We start from the raw sequence: 17,400 nt of genomic DNA on the forward strand, positions 1-17,400 counted from the left end.
TGGAAAAATGCACTGTGAGAACCCGGATGGTGCACTCAAAACGGTCAAAAAGTTGAGTGTGGAACTATGGACACTTCTCGCCCTCAATGGTCGCCATCTTGGCTACGTAGCGGAAGGGGAGGGACCACTTTTCAAACTGGACATGGCGACTGGGAACGTTGTAACTACGGTGAACATCGCCACATTATACAAATGTAAGTTATATATGTGTTTTTTAGCACTAAGCACCACTATACTGTTGTCAGATATAAGCCATCAGTATGTTTATTGGGTTAATTTAGCAGTCTGTGATGATTTGGTAGCGCGAAGGGTAATGCGAATGCTAACGCTAGCTAATGCTAATTTGCGATCGTCATTTCCAGTAAGTGCACAACAGCTGTGTTTGATTTGAGACAACCCTACCCTGTAGAAATTTGCGCACTACACCAGTAAGTACATAGTGTACACAGTGTACTAGATGAAAGTGTACTAACAGAAGTATGTGATTTGAGACACAGCTAATGTCTGAAGATGTACTTGGGACCCAACAAAGGACAGTAATGTAAACCTCGTCATGCATCCCTTTTCAAACATCACATAAGCTGCTGATTCTTGCAATTAGACTTGGGTTGAAAGCACTTTATCCAATCAGAATCCAGTCTCAGTCTCAGATCTGCTTATTGATCTGAATCCATTCAAACACCTTATTGAATCCATTGTGGGTTAACGTGATAAATAACTAAAACTCAAAACATTGAGCTGAAACCTGCAGACTGAGACGACGGAAACAGTCTTGAGTTAATGTTCATAACTTGTAGCTACAACTTGAAAATTGTATAAGACTGAACTTAAGACATTTTTGTGCCAAGGATACCCAGTTTACAAAATGATATAAATGTTCACAGTGGCAGAAAAGTTGATTAAATATGTATCTGGCACACTGAAATACACACAGCACATCTTATTTATTATGCAAGCTGATAATCTTAGTTTAACTGGGAGAATGCATCTCCTGAAACTGATGATCAGATACATCATTTTGCTATTGCTGTTTGAGTCCAGTGGAGATTGAACAGTAGTGTTACAGAGTGAGATGTCTTCCCTCACAACTGATCTTTGAGTCCAGACACTGGCGTGCAGCGAGCACAGACACCCGACATCCGCCAACTTTCACCTCGGCCTCCACATCAAGTGGCTCACAGAATTAACGTTAATTAGCAACAACTGATACGATCTGCTGGCCTGTGACATTTGTTGTCATTTTAACCGGTGAGAGTGATCATCAGTGTCGACTATAAATGAGAAGCTGCCACCTGAGTGTTTTGCACGCTGCTCTGTGCAGAGGGAAGTTTGTCAGGGCCCAGCTGCTTTAAGAAATTGAGTTATTACAATTCATCCTCTTGAGAACATGAACATCTGGCTAAAAATATGATAATTAGCTTTTTAAACATTAACAATTGTGATCTCAATGTTTGAGTAAAGTAATCATCATTTCAGTCACACGTGTGCAAACTTGAGTTTAATCATGAGCCCAATCTGAACCCTGAATACAAACATTAACTCTGGATAGTTCTCTTATCAATGTGACACACACACACACACACACACGCACACACACACACACAGAGGGAGGGAGGGAAACACAACATGTGGAGGTCCAAGGAAAACAAGCTGCTGTTAGCTCGTAGGAAAAGCTGCATGGTGACAAAACACAGAGTCATGTGGTGTCACCTGGTTGATCCCAGGAATCACAAAAACACCATCATGACACACACACACACACACACACACACCCCTGTACAATGATAAATCATATTAACACCTAAAACAAACACATCTGTACCTGTTTGTACGCTGGTTTGACTCCAGGCATGAGCACCCGGTAACGGTCGACAAACTCCACAAAGGTGTATCGGATGGGATATCCTGCACGGCGGATACGAATGGTCTCCATCATACCCGAGTACCTCAGCTGACGCACACACAGCTCCCTGTCAAACAACTGCAGAGAGCGACAGGAGGGCTGTTAGTTTCAGGTCAGAGCGGCAAAGCTTGACCCTAACCTAACCCTAACCCCACCCTACCCTAACCCTAACCTAACCCTTCCCTAACCCCTAACCCTACCCTAACCCTTCCCTAACCCCTAACCCTTCCCTAACCCCTAACCCTTAACCCTACCATAACCCTTCCCTAACCCCTAACCCTTCCCTAACCCCTAACCCCTAACCCTACCATAACCCTTCCCTAACCCCTAACCCTAACCCCTAACCCTACCCTAACCCTACCCTAACTCTACCATAACCCTAACCCTAACCCCTAACCCTTCCCTAACCCCTAACCCTTCCCTAACCCCTAACCCTACCCTAACTCTACCATAATCCTAACCCTAACCTAACCCTAACCCTACCCTAACCCTAACCCCTAACCCTTCCCTAACCCCTAACCCTTCCCTAACCCCTAACCCTACCCTAACTCTACCCTACCCTAACTCTACCATAATCCTAACCCTAACCTAACCCTAACCCTACCCTAACCCTACCATAACCCTAACCTAACCCTAACCCTACCCTAACCCTAACCCCTAACCCTTCCCTAACCCCTAACCCTTCCCTAACCCCTAACCCTACCCTAACTCTACCATAACCCTAACCCTAACCCCTAACCCTACCCTAACCTAACCCTTCCCTAACCCTAACCCTAACCCTAACCCTTCCCTAACCCCTAACCCTTCCCTAACCCTAACCCTACCCTAACCCTTCCCTAACCCTACCCTAACCCTTCCCTAACCCTAACCCTTCCCTAACCCTAACCCCCGAGTTCACTCCTTGTTTGAGGCGTCTCAACTTTAAAGGATGGGTTCGGGTTTAATACTGATGCGCTATTATGTATGTGTATGCTCTCCATACTGAAGCTCTCAGAACAACACTAATTCCTTCGTTCCAAAGTTCAGCTGTTTAGTACGAAATTCCCTCTTTTTGTTTCTACAGACCGAAGTTCCTCACTGAGCTTTGGCGGAGGGATACATCCTGGTAGCTGCGTGTGAGTCTGTTGATGTTATCCGGCTTTTACTACTCAAGACGTTCTCAGAGGAAACTTTCAGGTGACTTTTTTTCTTTGCAAATTTGATAGCTTGACTATTTTTGGACACTAATATTATAGTAACAACCTGCTCCGACTTTTTGAGTGTTTTGCACCTGACATGGAACATAGATCACATCTGTGTTTATCTGGTGTGTCGTGAAAGAAACCAGCGATGGGAAAATGCGTTCCAGAGATTCGTTTTGAGGGACCCTGAAAGGACCAAGTTGTGGCTAACAGCTGATAAAATGATCATAAATAAACAGTTTGCAAGGCTCAGTAGAAGAGGAGCTGCGAGAAAATATCACCAGTTGAGCTGATAACAGTTAATGAGTGATTAAGTGTAAATAAATACACAGTAAAAAGCCGGTTCCGGCAACAAATCTACACGGGACGACTAGAATGTATCCCTCCGCCGCAGCTCAGCAAGGAACGAACATACGACTTGTTTTAGCAAACTGAGGCCTCATATGAGGTTTATTCAGTGTCAGTATGGAGAGCAGGAGTTGTAACAGTGAGCAAGAACCATCAACACATCTGTATTGTATTAAAACAGACTTTAAAAAACCCAAACTTATCCTTTAAACCTGCAATAACTGATTTTTCTGTCCACTCTGGAGCAGCAGAAACAAGCTGCGAACACAACACTGACATATTATTTTTAATCTGATATGTTGAACTTGTTAGCAAACAGTTGCTTATTTCCACATCCAGCAGTTACGGAGCAACATCATCATTCATTTGGAGTCGTGTTTATGTCCAGCTGGTGAATGTAAATCCAATATTTACTCTCTTTTAGCTCTGTTTTTACTCTCTACCAACTCCTGAGAAAAATATCTGGCTCTGAGCAAACACAAACATACCCATAACCCCTTTTCTTTCACCCCTTTAAATACTGTAAACGTCCCTGCAGTCAAGTTTCAACTTCTGACTGTCTGTCGACTGTGAGGTCATGACTTTCCAGACTCGACATATAATCACACATATACCAACATATCTATGACTCCTTTCTTTTGGTTAGACTTGTTTTATACATGTTTACATTATTTTGTCTCCTGATTCATTTTAACAGTTATTAACTGAACTTTCAAACAAATGTCACCAGTGATCAGAGAGTCAATCTACTTGTAACCAAGTGAATTCACGCCTCTATTGCAATGCTGGTCAATTACATCCCTACAAATATACATATATATATATATATATATATTCTGATCATACATAGAGTGCAGAAACTCACCATCGGCTTCTTGTATTCGTTGGGTTTGATGCAGCGAACAAAGAACGGCTGACAGACGCTCAGAGTTCTCATCAGCAGCTCCAGAGATCTCTTAAACTGACTGCTCAGAGTGGGCGAACGCTTCCTGGTCTCTGCCCCCTGAACACACACACACACACACACACACGCACACACACACACACACACATACACACACACATACACACAGTGACATGGACACAAACAGTGAAACAGCGTTAAAAATGTCAGGGTCAGAAACAAAGAGGAGTCTTTTTTTTCTCTTCCTGAGCTCTGACATGAACCCTTTTCCTCTTTCTGTCTCTAAACATAAAGTCTTTGTCTGGCTGATGTTGAAGGTTCGGAGCTGAATGAGACAATCAGCAGTTTAGACACATATGATGATAAACTTTTACTGCCATTCATTGATATTCTTTATTTTGTGTTTTATTGTTGTGTATTCTGCTTATGTGTGAGTGTACGTGTACACACAATATAGATGTTTACTTATATATTTGTCACGTAACTACTCAACTTCTTATTTCTCATAACCAAATCCCTTTTTTTTAAGTTGTTGTTTTGTTTTGTGTCATTCTTTGTTAAGGTGTTTTGTAAGGATTTCAGTGCTTCTTGACATCACTGTCTTTCAGAGGAGGCTCAGTTTTAAAGGCAGAGTGAAGATACTGGTATCATATGAAATTAGACAACATAAGGAATCCAATCATGTCGTGCTAGCTGGTCGGTAAGGAGGATAAATGAGGCTCCAAAGTTAGAATAAACCCTTAAAGTCTCAGTTGAAGCTTGGTGTGCTTCTTGTCTTTTATCTGTTTGGAAACCCAATAAATAAATAAAGTGTAGACAGAGCAGAAATTATAATCATAAAGAAGATATTAATAATGATATAAACATGTTTTTAAATTTAAATCAGAGCAGCAACAATTTATCAATTACTCCATTAATTAAACCATTAAACAGAGAACTCATCAGATTGACATGTACAGCTGTGTTTTATCACATATGATAATAAACTGATTATTTTTGGGTTGTGTAGTCAAATAAAAGAAGCAGTGTGAATAAATCTCTTGGACTGTGGGAAATTATAATGAGCATTTTTCTTAATTTTACTGATGAAACAGTTTATTATCAGTCTGGAAAAATAATAGGCAGATTAATCAATAATGAAAATAATTCCAGTGGTTGAAAGTAACTAAGTACATTTACTTAAGTACAATTTTGAGGTACTTGTACTTTACTTGAGTATTTCCATTTTCTGCTACTTAATACTTCTACTCAATTATATTTCAGAGGGAAATATTGTACGTCTGTTGCAGATTTATTTGACTACTGTAGTTACTTTCAGATTAAAATTATAAAATAAAATATAAAAAACATAAAATATGTAAAAACTCCAAACTCCAGCTTTAAATAATGGACTTTTATTTGTAATGAAGTATTTTTACATTGTGGTATTTGTAGTTTCTTCCATCAATCAATGTTATTTGCAGCTTACTGATATGTTAAATTAGCAGTAATATTATTTAAAAGTTGTTTTAACAGTAACCTTATTTAAACAGTAGTGCCAGGATGATATTTTAGGCTTTATCTCAACGTAAAAGTTTAAAAGTTTCAGAGAAATACATTAAACCGTCGAGAAATATCTTACCAGTTAGATGAGAAGCTAACGTTAGCTCCGTGACGCGTTTAGCCTAGCTTAGCACAAACAGCTAGCATATCGCTAGCTCCATCAAACCTGCCTTCTTTACACAATGTCTGTGTTTATTTAACACATAAAGAGACAGAAAACAACAGGTTTGGTTTAGTAAGTGTTCTGCGTACCAGGACATCTAATAACTAACCGCTGGGTCCGACAACTTCAGCTTCAAAAGGTCACAAGATTTGAAGGGTTACAGAATTCAGCGTAACACCAGCGGCAACTTCCTACTGGTGTTACGCTTTATTCCGTGACTTCACATTTTATAATTTCTACCGCAGTAGCATCAGTATTAGTAAAAATTAAGACATAAGACATAAAACTCAGACATTATGAACAGTATTTAGACCTCAGAGGACCTTTAATGAGTTATATTTTCAGTTTTACCATTAAATACTAAGGACAGCATGGACTTGTATTCTATTTACATTAAATTTATTTCAATGTAATTTTATTTGGATATAGATAGAGTTGAAAAATAACAAAGCATAAGACAAAAGCAAAAAAGGTAGAAAAAGCTTTTTCAGACCACTTCTGAAGCCAGAGTTTGATGAACACATGCCAAAAAAAGAAAGCTTTGGAATTATGGTTTATGGTTATGAAAGGCTAAAAATAAGATTTTCTGATGGAGAAATGAATCCATGAGGATTATGATTTGGGGAGGAAGGGGATGTATTTTGTTATTTTTACCTTGGGAAGAGTGCTGGCAGGTAGACCTATTGAGCTACCAGGAGCGTAACCACACAGAAACTGCCAGGAAGCAGGAAAAAAGACATGCAAGTGAACACACACACACACACACACGTGCACGCACACATACACACACACACGCATACACACATACACACAGAGAAGAACAAGAAGACAGTAATGTTAGCTTTGAGCTGGACATTACTGAGAAACATGCAAATTAAGGAAGACATGCAGAAGAAGAAAAAGTTGAGCAGGTCGAGCCTCCTTTGGTACCACAACAAGTCTTTGTTAGTTAATTTGTGCTGAGATAAACTACGGTTTATAAACGGTAAAAGTATCTTTGCTGCCGTGTTTATGTTTCAATCAACTCTTGATATTGGAACAAAAAAATTAATTTGCTTCGTGCATTGGTGGAAAAGTTACCAAAAGCACCGATTTTCATCTCCGTCAATGTCACTGAATGTGTCGTATCAGCGCAAATTTTACTTATTAAACACTTAACCTGTGGCTGAATGAGTTTGGGTGTGTGTGTGTGTGTGTGTTACCATAGCGACATCAGCCTGGAAGATTTGTTTGATGAACTTGTTCTTAGAAGAGTGAACAAGCTGGATGATGTCACCATATAAAGTGTCTCTGTTCTTCTCCAGGAAGCCTGCAGGACACACACACACACATGCATGAACACACACACACACACACACACACACACACACACACACACACACACACGCATGAACACACACACACACACACATAAACACTGTGTTACAGCGTGCACATTAATAGTAAATGTTCTGCGATCATCAAATATTTTAGCAACAGTCACATGTACAGTAGTAACAGGTGGAAGCACATCAGACTGGATTCATTAATAATAGTAAGCTAATAGCTAATAGAGGAACATTTTAATTATACATCTGCATCTTTAAATGCTTTCTGGTGTGCATGAAGTGACTCTGACCTCTTGTTTCGTAGAAAACCACTCCAGCGAAGTGTTGGATGCCAAACTGAGTCTCATGGTTGTTCTTTGGAGGGATGTAGTTCGTGTTGACTTTGTGCTGAAAGTTCAGCTTGTTCAGCATCGTGGTGTCTGTTCCCTGCAAGACACAACGCGTTAACCAGCTTTAGAGGTGCTGGCAGGTGGATTTTTTCGTTTCCAGTCTTTGTGCTAAGTTAACCGGCTGGTGGCTCCAACTATTTATTTACTGTACAAACCAAACAGCAACTACCACGATACTATCACACCAATGTGGAAGTACCTTAAAGTAGAGCCCGACCAATATACTTCCTCATTTTATGTATATTTGATGTCATTTTAGACAAGAAAGTTTATTGTTAAATTGTAAAATATCCTGTCTCCATTACATGTATGTAAATATCAGATTTTTTTTATTCCCTAATATCAGTATCAGCTCCACAAATCCAGTATCATTCAGGCCCTATGTTAAAGTGAAATGCTACCGTCGGCTGCTGGATGCTAGCTCCAACAGTTGCTTATTTCCACATCCAGCAGTTACGGAGCAACATTATCATTCATGTGGAGTCGTGTTTCTGTCCACCTGGTGAATGTGAGTCCAATATTCACTCTCTTTTAGCTCTGTTTTTGTTCTCCACCAACTCCTGAGGGAAATATCTGGCTCTTTAGCTGCTAAATGCTCCACTATGTTCACCAGCTAGTCTACAGCTAACTGTGTCTGTTTGTTGTTTGGTGCTGAGCAGGTAGTGTACAGCGGCTTTTTTACAGCTTTTTCTCTGAAAACGACACTATGAGAGCGCTGAGAGTGAACCAAAACAGTAAAGTTGCAGCCGGACAGATAAACAATGAGCTGAAACTCACTATAAAGCTCCGTAAAGCCGAGAGGAGCTGCAGAGTATTACAACACATTACACACAGACAGCTCAGACATTACTATTATAAAAAATATACAATATATATACATGTATGAGGCTTTAATGCTGCTATTGTCTGACGTTCACTGAGTGTTTGTACCTTTGGGAACTTGCTCTCCTCATCGATGAGCGAGATGATGTTCATGGGTTTGATGGCGATCATGTCCAGAGCGTCCTGGTTGTCGGTGAACTCGATGTGCTGCCAGTTGATGTGCTCCAGGTTGTACTCCTCCTGCTCCAGCTTGAAGACGTGACGGACGAAGAACTGCTGCAGGTTCTCGTTGGCGAAGTTGATGCACAGCTGCTCAAAGCTGCAGGAAGGAGAGAAGAAGAAGAAGAAGAGAAGAAAACGAGTGCAATGAAAAAAGAATTTCACTCTACGTTGATGCTCTTCAATTAAAGAAGGTGAGAGGAAGAAGTTTTAGTTTAAGATGGAATATATTGACATTGTAAGAGAAAAGAAGACTGATTCCATGTTGATAGACGGCTGCTCAGAGCTACAGGAAGAGAATTTAATCTGATAATAAGAAATGCAAATAACAGCTGGATCTCCTCAGGAAGCTGCATCATTAAGAACAGCAGGGAATCAACTCAAGTTTATTTATATATAAATATATCATGGAGCTTTACATAATGCAATAAAACATCAATTATATGTGTTTAACTAAAATAAATACAGCATAAATCATTCAAATGCTAATTTTAAAAGAACAAAAATCTTGGTTTGGGCTGCATAAAGTTTGTGTTTTGTACCTGTTGACGGTGAAGTTCTCAAAGCCGAAGATGTCCAGCAGTCCGATGGAGCGTCTCATGACTTTGGGCTGCGAGGACGGAGGCTTGTAGATGGCTGCATTGATCTTCTCCACGATCCACACAAACAAACGTCCGTAAATACCCTGCAAACACACACACACACACACACACACACACACACACACACACACACACACAGAAAAAAGCACACACAGAGGCTGTGTCATGATTCAACACATTAACGTCCTGTAATGGATCTCAGTTTTAAAGGACACATATTCTGCACATTTCCAGGTCTATATTTCCATTCTGCATATATTTGCATTATTTACAGTTAAAAGCCTGTTCTGACTTCCTCCAGCTCTGGAGGTTACATCATTGACTGTACTGGACGTCATGACAGCTCCCTAAAAGTGGAGCCAAAACATCTGGATCGCCCCCTGGTGGCTGGCTACGGTATAGGTCATAAGTCCCGCCCCCTCCATGTTAGCGGATGAGACATGAACCAAACTAAAAAATCAAAGTACCCGTCAAATAAATGTTTCCCAAAGATGGTTTCTGTCATTTTAAATAGTTCCTAACATGCTGATGTTTGTCCAGGTGCTCATTTTTCTGATAAGTTTGTTTGTAATTAGTTATTTGATGATATAGAAAGGGGGTCTGACGTCATGATTGACAGCTCTGGCTCCAAATGACATCACACAAGCACGATGGCAGCTCCCGAAAAGGAGATATTTCAGCTTCACTTTTACACAACGGTAGGAAGAAGAGACGCATCGTCCATGTTTATATAGAGTCAGCGGGCGACATCAACAAACTATAGCAGCAGGATTTCACTTATTTTTCTTCTTCTTTACTCAAAATGTAAACTTCTCAAATACATCCATACATGTCGGAGTTGAATCACATCTGAAATATGAGAGTGGATGTTAACAACCTGACCTTAGCAACAGAGACTACAGAACAGATGTTTTGTGGGCAAACAATCTGATGTCATCAGGAAGTAGAAGTAACAAAGTGTTTTGACTTTTGACTTGCAGGAAGCATTTTTATCTGACATTATAACAGTATATAAGTAACAGAAAATATGACAAAAACAAAAAGCACGTTATATCTCCTTTAACAATAATAATAATAATAATAATAATAAAAATAATAATAATAATAATAATTCAAAAACATCGATGCAGTTTTGTACCTTAACAAAAGCGTCGCGTACATCCAGAGCTTGTTCCATGCTGAGCGGCGTGGAGACGGTTTCTCCTCTGGTGATCAGAGTTCGGCTGGTCAGACAGTTCATCAGATCCTTCCCGTCCACCTGAACACACACACACACACACGCACACACACACACACACACACACACACACACAGGAAGTATGAACATTTGGTAAATAGTGTGTTTTCCTGGGAACCTTCAAGAGGAGCTCATGTCAGTCTCTGCCAATGTTAACTCAAAAAAAATGACTTGTCAGTTTCTGAATGATGATGATGATGATGATGATGATGATGCTTCCTGAGGTTTTGATTTGCATGAAAGTGAACAGTAATCAAAGTCATGGATGGATGACATACTGGAGGCCCCTGAGACTGTTCGATGATCTGACACAATATTTATTTTAGTTTATTTTTCAGCTGCAGAGGCATAATTACGCTACAGTAAACCTAGAAGAAGATCAAACCTGCACCACAGTTTTCCATTGATGGTTTCCTTTAATATTTTCTATTGTGCCCTTTAGTATTTAGTATAATATCTGTGGCAGGATGTCTCTTCTTCTGCTGCTGCATGAACAAAATACTGAAGTTAATGTACAGTTTTCTCTGCACAGAGACCCATTATATGTCACAGTCCCTCCAGGATCTTACTGTAGCTCATACTGTGTGGACTATCTTCATGCTTACTATATTTACCCCCCCCCCCTCTCTCTCTCTGTGTTCCTGCTTTCACCTCAATCAGCTGACCGAGGGCGTCCACGCCTTCAGTGTCTAAACGCCATCAGAGGATATTCATGTGGAGCTCATGGCATTAAATCCCCTTTAAAATAATGACGTCACGATGGGGTCTTTTCTTCAACCTTCCTTATTGCACTACATCAATTAATTGAATCAAAGTCTCTCCTGATCGGACTTTAAACTGAGTTGATTTTAAATTACAAAACAACTTTTAAACCACTTAAACATGATTTTATTTTATTCATTTTTTATTAGTATTTTTGGACATTCTGGCCGTTACTACATACAGCAGCAGAAAGCAGAGAACAGACAGGATATTAATGTAGAGAGACGAGAGATGTAACAAAGGTCACCAGCCTGACTCAGTGTCCCAACGCAACCAGGACACCCCTAAACTAAATATTAATTTTGCTAATTATTATTAATTATTATAATAACTGGGGTACAGTAGCGTTAAAAAAAACTGAATAATGCCAACATCATTAATTAAACTGGCAGACTGAAATTAGAAATTAATTAAAGTTATTGTGAGGCTCACTATGACTGAAGGATTTGGATGCAAAACCAAAATGTTGATACCTGACGAGTTAACAGGAAGCCATTAATGAACTGTAATTTATGATTATTATTATTATTGTTGTTGAACCATCTATTACTGAAACTGATTAGTACATCTATCTTTGTGACTGGTGCTCACTTTCTGACACATTTAAAGGCCTGTTTGAAGGTTCAGACTTGGTTTTAGGGTCAGATATCTGGTCATGATGGTTAGGGGCTAGGGAGTGTGTGTGTGTGTGTGTGTGTGTGTGTGTGTGTGTGTGTGTGTCACCTCCAGCAGAGTAGCAGCAGTAGTGAGGTGAGGGCTGCGCACCACCTCGCAGGCATCCAGGTTGTCATAGGTACGAGCTGCAGGGTCAAAGGTCAACAGAGTGAATATATATATATGTGTATATGTATTCTTTACACACAGAAAGGATAAAAATGAAACACATAAATATAAATATGACAATATTTTTAAAAGCTGCGACAGTAAATGTGGCTCTCTCAGTGTTACATGTAGCTTTGTATTTTGTTTGTTTGTTTTGTTTTTGTTTTTTTTTGTTTTTTTGCTTTGTACTGTTTGTTGTTGTGTTGTTGTATGTTTTGATTGCAGGGGGACTACGGATGCAAATTAGCTTCAAGTGCAGTGCATCTTTAATGTTTAAAACTGCACACTGTCCCAATCAATAAATCAAATCAATCAATCAAATGTAGATGTGTACAGACAGATCTCAGCACAGAGTTAGTCTGAAGTGATTCATGAGGAGTAAAATTCTTTTTGTCTTTACCTTCATATCTGAGGTTTCCCATGTGTAATATAGCAGCCAGCAGTTTAGAAATCTCCCAGTTCTCTTTGTCTGTGAACATTAAAACCTGCAGAACAGAGAGACGGAAAAAACTGTAACTCCAATGTGGGAAAGAAAATTCATTTTTTGAGAGTAATATTTAATCAGTTAAAGATGAAGTAATGAAGAAGAAGCTTCTATGTGATATATTAATCTGTTTTTGTGCTGTTTGTGTCACAACCTGCTTAAAAGTATGTGATAAAAGAGAGAAAACACACATTAACTAATGCAAAATGCTTTAATTAATTAAATTAAATAAGGCAATACAATAGGATGTGTCATTTCAACTCCAGAGCTCGTTATCAAAGTCTAATAAATAAGAAACACACACACCTGGAGCTAACATCTCTGTGCTGCACTATAATATCAGTGTGAGGTTTTAATCAGTACCTTCATGGCAGAGCGGATGTTGGAGTATTCTTTCATGTCGTCACGGCCGTCGCACACCGTACAGTGACCCTGCAGAGAGAGAGAGAGAGAGAGAGAGAGAGAGAGAGAGAGAGAGAGAGAGAGAGAGAGTCAGGTTTACAAGGAAAAACTCACCTTAAAGATAATCAGATATGACAAATATTATCATTTCAAGACTAATATGTTCTTGGTGTATTTTGTTTGTGAAAGAGTTCAATCGTCTCAGAGTTTCTCATGAATTTTTAAAATGTAAATACGCCCTTTTGTTTTATTTTGTTTCATTTTGTGCTGTAATATGTTTTCACAGTCTTTCATATAGATATATATATATTATCCACAAACATCATGTATGTATGTCAACAACAGCCCCAGTTTGTGCTTCTCATATATAACATGTGTGTATATATGTTACGTTCAAGTCACAGAGCAAAGTGTCAGATTTTTTTTCTAATGCTCGATTGTAATGTTAATACATGAGAAGCAAGAATTCTGGCTGTTTGACACCAAATCGTGACATTTACAGCTGATGTTTCACATCCCTGAAAGCTTTTTTATCTCTTAAAGGTTCCCTGTGGAGTTTTTGACCTCTAGTAACCTTTCTGTACGGAGCTTTTATGTTTTTTTTATGAGTGTGTTTGTCGGCTGTAAATGTGCTGAGAAACGCTGCCATGGACCAACAAAGGCAGAGAAGAAGAAGAAGACTGCAGGCCAGTGAGCACAGATGTTAACAATGCAGGATTTAAAATACTCTAAAGATAGTTTTACAAATGTTTTATGAAGAAGAAATTTGATTCAGCACATGTGTTACATCACTCAGTGACCCTTTAACAAACCAGCATTACAGGTGATGGAAATATCTCAACTTATTGACACATCATCTCTGTTTGTTTCCCTTTAAATCAGTTATAATGTTTGTTATTGTGCAGCGACTGAGAGGTAGAAAGTCCTGAAGGTTGTTCTAACGAAGGATCAATAACTGCTGCAACAGCTATCAGGTTGATGACACAACAGCTGAACACAAGTAGGTAAAAGTGAAAGATGACTCACTATGGTCAGGTAGGTGTAGTCGGTGGCTTTACTCAGACCCAGTTTCTTCTTCTCGTCTGCAGTCATTCCCTTCAGCATGCAGTAGAAGATGTGGTAGTTCCTCTCATCGTACGCCTGCAGAGAGAGATATTAAGAAATCCTAGCAGTGTTAGCATGTAAAGGTTAGCATGTTAACTTTAGCATGCTAATGTTAGGTTTAAAGGTGTCTATCAAAACAGAAAAATAAGCTTGAAAATCTCATTAGTTTTGCCATTTTGTCAGATTTCTGTCACAGAACAAACTGCATCTTAGTCTTAATCACAGAAAATCCTCAGAGATGTAAAGTTTGAACAGGTGTTCTGTGGTGCAGGTGTCGTTCTGTGTCGTACCTGTCGACACACTCTGGATTTCTCCAGCAGGTACTGCTCTATCTTGGCTCCCTCTATGGCTCCTCTCTTGTTGAAATGGATGTCGATGTATTTGCCGAAGCGGGATGAGTTGTCGTTGCGGATGGTTTTAGCGTTGCCGAAGGCTGCAGGAGAAAACGACAGAGATCAGTGATGATGATGTTATATGGATATAAGAACACGGCTGTATGTGTGTATATATGTGTGTGTTATCATGAGGTTTCACATGCAAGAAAATATTAAAGAAAGCATAAATATTCAAACCAACATCGATTGGTTGCTACTCTTTCATCTGTCCTTTTTTAGGAGTGTTTATATGTGTCAACTGTTTGCTTTCATGAGGAGAACATGTTCAAGAAAACCTAAATCTTAACACCAGGTCAAGACCTGCAAACCTCTGAGAGGAGACATTAGGTGCATTTAGCATGGTGTAATGTTGCAGTGTTTATCTTTTTGCATGTGTTTTCCTTATTTGTAGATGTTTTTTTTATTCGTAGCATGTTGTGAAAGAGGTTTTGCTCGCTGTAATCATTCCTCCTGTTCATACTGGATATTAAAAGATCCTTCAAATGTGCTTTCAATGTAAGTGATGGAGGATAAAATCCACAGTGTGTCCACACAGTCATTTAAAAGTAGATGTGAAGCTTATATGAGGCTTCAGCAGTCTGAGTTAGTCATATCAAGTGGATATCTGACACATTTACAGTCTTTTTAGCATCAAATTCCCTCTTTGTGTTTCCTCGGACAGTGTTTCCCTGTTGAGCTGCAGGTGGAAGTATAGTAACAAAAAGAGGGACTTTGGTGCTAAAAAGACTGTAACGTTGAAAGATATCTACTTGATTTGACTCATTTGGATGCTGAAGCTTCATATTATGTGTGTGTGTGTGTGTGTGTGTGTGTGTGTGTGTTTGTGTGTGTGTGTGTTCCTACCCTCTAGTATAGGATTGGCCTCCAGGACCTGTTGTTCTATCCAGGAGTGTTGACCGCTGATGGCTGCCAGGAACTGAAGGATCAGTTTGGTGCTTTCTGTCTTTCCTGCTCCAGATTCACCGCTAATAACACAGATATTTAAAAACATTCAGTCAGTTTGCTTCAAGATATTTTTGCTCTTTGTACTTTTGTCGATACCTTCCTTTCCTTCATGCAACAAATGAATTGAACCTTTCAAATGCATCAGTGTTCAACACAAACCAAATCAAATACAATATGAAATAAACAAACTAATGATTTAAATCAGGAAATATCTATAATAATATGTGGATATTCATATTTAAACAACATACAGTCAGACCATCACTCTGTTACAACTTTCATTACGTGACAACTTTTGCTGTTTTGTGCTTCAGACACATTTTAGTCGCTACATTAAAGAAATTGATGTTGGATATCCAGCCTCAGGTTTAATAGATAGATAGTGATATAACGCAGCTGTCGTCTGTCTCTCCAGACTAGCGTGATGATGCTGTTCTGATTTCCAGTGTTAACATTCAGACTGAGGTCACTCTGCTGCAGTCTAGATACCGTTTGGATCAGATTTAGGGAAAGTAGCCCAAAGCTGAACAGAAAACATCAGATTCAGTGTGATCGTCTCTGTTCATACAGTCGTATTATGCACATAAATACATCATTGTCATGAATTAGGGAACATACACATATGCAACACATGTAAATTGATTGTTATGTGATGTAAATACTGTTGATATTGAGAATGTCACTATTTATTATGAGCTTTATTTAATTAATGTATTTCTGGTAGTGATATGTTGTGACTATTTTAAGTTGAAAAGCCTAATCAGGGACAAATCCTTCATGCAATACATCTGTTTCATGTTATTTTAACCTGTTACAATGTATTTTTGCATCGTCCCTGACAAATAAACTAATAAAAAATAAAAAATCTTAAAAAAAGACGAGGAGTCTATAGACACGGCAGCAGCGTTGTGAGGCTGTAAAGAAATGCAAACCAAACAGATAGATGTGTTCAAGATTTAACTGTTACCACCTTAGTTTAACGTGTTAGCATGTTAGCTGAGGTTGATAGTTTTGCAGGTGTGTGATCATCAAACTGTGGAGACAAACTAACTCAAATGTGAACCTGCTGCTAAAGGAAAGGACATAAAACTCCCCCCAAACATCTGTTTATTTACTACATTTCCCAGATGACAACTACAGACCTTATAGCGGTATGAACCCAAAATAAGAGCATCTCCAGTCGTTAGGATTCATACTCTGGAAACCATGAATGTCTGTTCTAAATTTTGTGCCAATCCATCTTCTAGATAACGAGATGTTGATATGAAAACTTGACATGTGGGTGGCTGAAGAGGAAAAGTGAAGGGATCACCAAAAACACCTGGATTCAGCTTCTTGGGACCATGAATGTCATGGCGAAAAATTTCATGGCGATCCGTCCAATAGCTGCTGAATTATGACGTTACCATCCCGAGTAAGATCTCTGTCACATACTGGAGAATTGGATTTCTACCTGGAGTCTGGACTCTTTCCTACCTGATGATGCAACACTGGTCGCGGTTGTTCCTCTGCATGTTGAAGTAACAGTTGTCAGCGATGGCGAAGATGTGCGGCGGCATTTCGCCGATCTTCTTGTTGGTGTAGAGGCGGATCTGGTCGGCCGTGTAGATGGGCAGCAGCTGATAAGGGTTGATGGCCACCAGGATGGAGCCGGTGTACGTCTGCAGACGGAGGAGGAAGAGGAGGAGGAAGAGGAGGACAGTAATCAAGGGTCAATCAGTTACTGCTAATCACAGTGGATTGATACATTAAATGATTCAGGACAGATAGTTGGTTGATCAGACAGGATTTAAATGGATTTAGGGCGTTTTCAGGCCAACATGATGCTAATTATTTTAGCAAATTTCA

General features: G+C 39.4%; 1 protein-coding gene across 4 annotated transcripts in view; it reads right to left on the bottom strand.

Moving 5' to 3' along the window:
* Positions 1-17,400, bottom strand: part of LOC137186526 (unconventional myosin-VIIa-like) — a 70,724-nt gene that overhangs the window by 32,205 nt on the left and 21,119 nt on the right. For 2 of the 4 annotated variants that reach the window (XM_067595520.1, XM_067595523.1), the window contains exons 4-17: positions 17,029-17,213; positions 15,451-15,572; positions 14,503-14,645; positions 14,135-14,248; positions 13,070-13,138; positions 12,623-12,707; positions 12,124-12,200; positions 10,540-10,659; positions 9,342-9,484; positions 8,689-8,899; positions 7,660-7,795; positions 7,244-7,350; positions 4,298-4,435; positions 1,823-1,981 (exon numbers count right to left, since the gene is read on the bottom strand). In XM_067595520.1, coding sequence (XP_067451621.1) covers positions 1,823-1,981; positions 4,298-4,435; positions 7,244-7,350; positions 7,660-7,795; positions 8,689-8,899; positions 9,342-9,484; positions 10,540-10,659; positions 12,124-12,200; positions 12,623-12,707; positions 13,070-13,138; positions 14,135-14,248; positions 14,503-14,645; positions 15,451-15,572; positions 17,029-17,213 — 1,809 coding nt within the window. Of the gene's footprint in view, positions 1-1,822; positions 1,982-4,297; positions 4,436-5,957; positions 6,334-7,243; positions 7,351-7,659; positions 7,796-8,688; positions 8,900-9,341; positions 9,485-10,539; positions 10,660-12,123; positions 12,201-12,622; positions 12,708-13,069; positions 13,139-14,134; positions 14,249-14,502; positions 14,646-15,450; positions 15,573-17,028; positions 17,214-17,400 lie in introns of those variants that run through there. The other 2 variants (XM_067595521.1, XM_067595522.1) reach the window with 2 other exon arrangements.

This window comes from Thunnus thynnus, chromosome 7 (genome assembly GCF_963924715.1).
Source record: "Thunnus thynnus chromosome 7, fThuThy2.1, whole genome shotgun sequence".
Classification (NCBI taxonomy): Eukaryota; Metazoa; Chordata; class Actinopteri; order Scombriformes; family Scombridae; genus Thunnus; species Thunnus thynnus.